At 33.6% G+C, this 5,679-nt stretch overlaps 1 protein-coding gene and 1 pseudogene across 1 annotated transcript; one reads left to right on the top strand and one right to left on the bottom strand.

Annotated features, from left to right (window-relative positions):
- Positions 1-492: 492 nt before the first annotated feature.
- LOC137001664 (myb/SANT-like DNA-binding domain-containing protein 3) lies at positions 493-2,510 on the top strand (annotated as a pseudogene).
- Positions 2,511-3,605: 1,095 nt separating this feature from the next.
- Positions 3,606-5,369, bottom strand: LOC137001662 (putative nuclease HARBI1; the record flags this gene model as incomplete). Its single annotated transcript, XM_067360770.1, has 1 exon — positions 3,606-5,369. A coding segment is annotated over one exon (612 nt), but the record flags the coding sequence as incomplete, so codon positions are not given.
- Between the last annotated feature and the right edge of the window lie 310 nt (positions 5,370-5,679).

The following is a 5,679-nucleotide window of genomic DNA, read 5'->3' as shown; positions in this document are numbered from 1 at the left end:
TCAGAGTGAATTAATAATTTTTTATATGCTGCAGTGAACTGTCGTGCAGTCGGATTGTCATTGTGTCCACCATGATCTCTCAAATTACCAAAAAAAAGTTCCAAATAGTCTTGTCCTAATTTATGGAGTGGAATATATTCTAAAATAGGTGTGTCACAACCAATATAAGTATCGTACAAACAAATGGCACTTTTCAAGGCCATAACAAGTCCGAGTGGACCTGTCTTTCGTCGACTTGCAATAATTAATCCGCCATCCTTATCCTTCAGCCCGAATATACAGGGTGTCTGGCAATAATCGCCCCACCGGTCATATACAGGTAGAGGAGGTCAAATCGAGTAGAAAAGTCCTTTACCATTTTTTAATTTTCATAATAAGTACTGAGTAATTAACGAAAAAAGATCGGCGAATCCGCGCGAGTAAAGCGCGCGCGGTGAGAAGGACGTCCCACTGCTACGCGATCACTAGGACACAAGGATCTAGCGTTACGCGCCGCTCGTATGTTGCCATTGTCATTTGTAGAGCGCTCCTCCCAACGCTTCATCGCGCGCCTAGTGATCGCATAGCAGTGGGATGTCCTTCTCGCTGCGCGCGCTTTACTTGCACGGATTCACCAATCTTTTTTCGTTAATTACTTAGTACTTATTACAAAAATCAAAAAATGGTAAAGGACTTTTCTACTCGATTTGACCTCCTCTACCTGTATATGACTGGTGGGGCGATTATTGCCAGACACCCTGTATATATACAAAAGTCCGAATAAAACTGTTTAATTGTACAAATGTTGTCTTTGCACATTGCCTTCTTGTAGCCCGTAGCAGTGATTTTACGCGAATTTAATATATCGAACGCATCATTCATCATAATAATGAATTTTACTGTCGCAGCGCAATCTGCGAAAGCTTCAAGCTTTAGTACATTTTTGCAAAATAACAAAGAATCTGCAACAGATCGACTTAACAGTTGAGTTGCCAGTTTTGTTTTCATTTTTTGTTTGCAAAATAAAATATGTTTTTTTCTTAGTCGATTTGCTAAATGAAGCCCCTCATTCTCTTGCAGTTTATTTAATTCCACAAGATATTTGAAATTAATTTTATTACCGTCTATGTCCAACAAACTCAGTATTTCGCCAAACAAATTCCGTACTAACTTTATCATGTGTGACGGATCCGGAAATACAAATTTGCTGGTACAAATATTGACTTCGGTATTTAATGTTTTGATATCTATATTGCAATTCAACTGCTTTAGGGCCACTTGCACCAACGCCGATTAACTTAATCGGCGATTACAGGGTTGCTAACTTGGGAATATAATTCAGTTATAGTTCTGGCGTACCTAACCCTAATCTTTCGTTACGTACTAAACGAGTAATTACTAACGCAAGATTGGATATAATTGATAGCAGCTCGCTGGTCAGGATTTACATCCAATGTAAGCATATTTTACTCAAAAATAAAGAATTTATTTCAGTAAATAATTTGAAAAATTAATTAAATTGAAATTATTTAATAAACAAATAATAAATAATTTGCAGAATATCGATAAAATGCAATAAACAAAAAATTTTACGATTTCTGAGAAGAATGATTTATTAAGTATCATTTTTTTTTATCGTCACATTATTGAAAACAAAATAACTGATAATGTAACTTCTTTACAAAAAGAAGAAGCATGGACAAATATAACAATGGAGTACAATAAGAATAGAACTATTATCAGATCTGAAAAAAGTTTACGTCTTTGTTGGGATAATATAAAAAGAGATACAAGAAAATACTGCGCAACAGAAAAACGTGAAAGTTATAGAACAGGTAAATTTATTTATTAAAACTGCCATTAAGATTTTAATTTAATAAATTTTTATTGCATTTGCAGGTGGAGGTGTAGTGGATTTAAAAAAAAATGACTTGTTTGAACGAGCCCGAGAAATTATGGGTGAAACCACAGTAAATGGATTATCTAATCCATTTGATTCTGTATTGAAAATGTCAGAAGTACTGTTGATAATATATTACAAGATAAAAATGATAATATGTCACAAGAAGAAGAAAATGATTCAGCGGAAATATTTTCAGTAAGTTATGAACAAATAACATTATTTTTTACATTTGTGAAATTTTAATATATTCTAAATTTTATATTTCGAATTTTTAGTACTTACTTAAAAATAAAGAAATTAATAATTGGAAATCTTGGGAGCCAAAAATTTAAAATCGCAAAAATGTCCTCTGCTTCAAATTAAAAATTCACCTACACTGTCAAAAAATGTGAAATCAAAGATACAACTCGACAAAAATAGTGACACAATAAATAAAGCTAAGACTGAATTAATACATATATTGCAAACAAATGAAAAGGAAAAAAACCATCATGAAATTGACTTATTAAAAGTTAAACTTAAAAAAGAAAAATTACAAATAAAATTATTAAAGGTGTCTATAGAAAAAGAAAAAGCAATGAAAAAATTGATTGAAGAGAACAGAGCTAACATAACTCTTTTAAGATAATTTAAAAAAGTTCCAAAAAGTTTTTAATATATTAATATATTAATATTTTAATATATTTATATATTAATAGTATCTAATAATTATTCAAATTTAAATTTTTGCAATATGAGTGTTAATGTTTATTTGTTGAATTTATTAATTCTATTTAATTTGATTTAATTATAGTAAATCTAATTATAGTAAAATTAGTATTTTAGTTTATAAAGAAACTGATGTGATAACTTTCGGATAATAGATATTTAGTTATGTTAATTTTTTTTTATTTTGGAAAGAGATAATTGTTATTAAAAATAATTAAAAAGAGAAAATAGCAATTATAGTGATTAATAATGATTTAAATCAAAATATTTGCAACTTATTTTTATTTTGTATTTGAGTTTATTTAATAAAACTATTAACTAGTATTAGTTTATAAAAAATGTGATATGTTGCATATAAAATATAAATTTATTTTATTTTACAAAAAAGAAGAGATTTGAATTCAACTTTTATATAATAGTAAGACTGTTAATTAGTATTTTAGTTTAAAAGAAATGTAATAAATCTTATATAAAACATGCATTTTACTTACTCTCATTGTTTAAACTTACTCTGAAAATATAATAGATATGTTAAAAATGTAAACATTGTGATACAAATGTAACGGTGCAGCCCGCAAGCTGCATCGTTACGGCTACGGACCGTCCATCGTCCGTAGCCCACCAAGGGCGCATCGAGCGTCGATAAGCTTTTTGTCAAAACAGCGGCGGTCAACCGCCGAAAATCCCCCACACCCGACCGTTCCGAAATTCCGTTTTGTGGGGGGACTCGCCGCCGAAACCGCCGATGCTTGCCGATTCAAAGCCGTTCGGCTGCCAGCCGGGTATAAAAGACGCCCGGCTGCACGTCTTCTCACCAGATCCCATTCGCTAATAGACAGCGAACAATCCTGCTACGAGTGTCCTCGTAGTCCAAACCGAGCATACTCGGATTCTATGCCTGTGCCAACACACGAGTATCCTCGTGTACCGCCGAGCGTCCTCGGTATTCTTGACTCCTGCATACGAATATATTCGTATACCCGCCGAGCGTACTTGACTCCTCTAGGCCACCGAACTTCGTATTGCGGGCACTTCCGCGTACCTAGCTAAGTCGCCGTTCTAAAATTCCGCCTTCGTACGAGCATCCTCGTACTCCCGCCGAGCGTAATCGGCAGCCTAAGTCCTTATATCGCGTTTATTCGCCGGGATTTCAAAACCGTAATCCGTCCGGCAGGCAAAACCGCGTCGATCAATCCGCGCCGCCGAATAATCCGCATCGATCTACGATCGAACAGACTCGCGATACTACGAACGCACTCACCGACAAGCGCTCCGTCTTGTATCAACCGTTGCGACACGATCGCCCGCGCTTGCGCTCTCGCCGACCGCACCAGGACGCCTCACGTCATACTAAATAATTATTCCATCGTCGCCTCAAATAATTATTTCATTATTGCCGATACTTCGCATTTATTTTCACGTATACTTCGCATTTATTTTACGCCGCCTTAAATAATTATTTCACCGCCGCTCAAATAATTATTTTATTATCAACTTATTTACCATCGTCTTTATATTTATTTTCACGCTACTTGTAGAACTTATTTCACGCCGCTTCAAGAATTATTTCGCCATTGCCAAATAATTATTTCACCGTGGCTACTCTACCGATCGCATCAATATTCTGTTACTTATTTCACCATTGCTATACTTTTATATCTATTCCACGCTGCTCAAATAATTATTCAGCCGTTGCTTAATAATCATTTCACCATCGCTTGTATATTCTTTCACATCGCATGTACATACACAGTCATCAAACATACTTAATTGAATAAACACGTTTTCTGATTTATCATTAACCAAACGCATATCTTATTTGACACACCCCCAACCGTCCGAACCTGGATTCCGACGAGCTATACCGCGCTCGAAAAGCTCACACGGTTTCACACAAAAGAACATTATATGATTGTATCATTTATTTATTACTAAGTACGTAAAATATAAAACAAAATAAAATTCTTTATGTTACTTTCTCCATAAAGCTTATATTTTATAGCTATTATTTTGAATAAATTCAAAATATATAAAATTTATCTCTGTCTTGTTTATTGCTTTATGTTCAAATATGTTGTTGTATTTTATAATAATCTGTAATTATTAAAATATATTAATTATCAAATTAATCATATAAACAGTATGAGTACTTTTGATCAAATTTTTATTACCTTTCAAAATATTCCATAATTAGATGCTGCCGTTCATCATTGATGTTTCTATTATCCAAATTCTGTATTTCTGCGATAACATTATTATATATTTCAGGATTAACTAAATATTCATTTTCTTGCTGGGCAATATTGTGTAATATGGCTGTTGCTGTAATAATAGGTAATATCTTTTCAACTGTTTGAAAACGTGATCCAATAGACAAAACAGCAAATCTTCGTTTCCAAATCCCAAAACACCTTTCAATTGTTGAGCGTGTCCGAATTTGAGCTTCATTATACAAATGTTCTGCTGGTGTTGAAGGATGTAATAACGGAGTCATTAAATATGATAAATACGGATAGCCAGAATCTCCGAGAAGTAATCCATCATTGAATCTATTTGCCTCAAACAAACTCTTGATTCTTGAATGGTTAAATATTGTTGAGTCATGTGTAGATCCTGGCCAACGCGCTACTATATCGATTATATCAAATTTTGCGTTCGTAATTACTTGTACGTTTAAAGAAAAATAGCCTTTTCTATTACGATACAACTCACTATCTTCTCCACCTAAGAATAAAGAGTGAAAAAAAGTGTTTAAAGGATATATGCTTTTATGGCTATATTATAAAGATGAGTGATTTAAAAATAAATTTCTCTTACCATATGATTGAACTCTGATATGAGTGCAATCTATGCAACCAATAACACGAATAAAGGTCCGTTTATACATATCCGTACCGTATCCGTACCGTGTCCGTACCGTACCGGCAAGATTCGATATGAGTATTTACACATATCCGGCTCGCATCCGTGAATATTTTGAAACATCAGTCTTGAGACATACATCTGAACTGTGAACATGGCAGAGCTATCGATAAACGAATTAGCGGTAATAGCATTAATTTTAGACGAAAAGAAATCTTAAAAAAAAA

The sequence above is a fragment of the Linepithema humile genome, chromosome 8 (assembly GCF_040581485.1).
Source record: "Linepithema humile isolate Giens D197 chromosome 8, Lhum_UNIL_v1.0, whole genome shotgun sequence".
Lineage (NCBI taxonomy): Eukaryota > Metazoa > Arthropoda > Insecta > Hymenoptera > Formicidae > Linepithema > Linepithema humile.
Note: the sequence above shows the minus strand (reverse complement) of the source record. Positions and strands in the feature narration are given on the sequence as shown.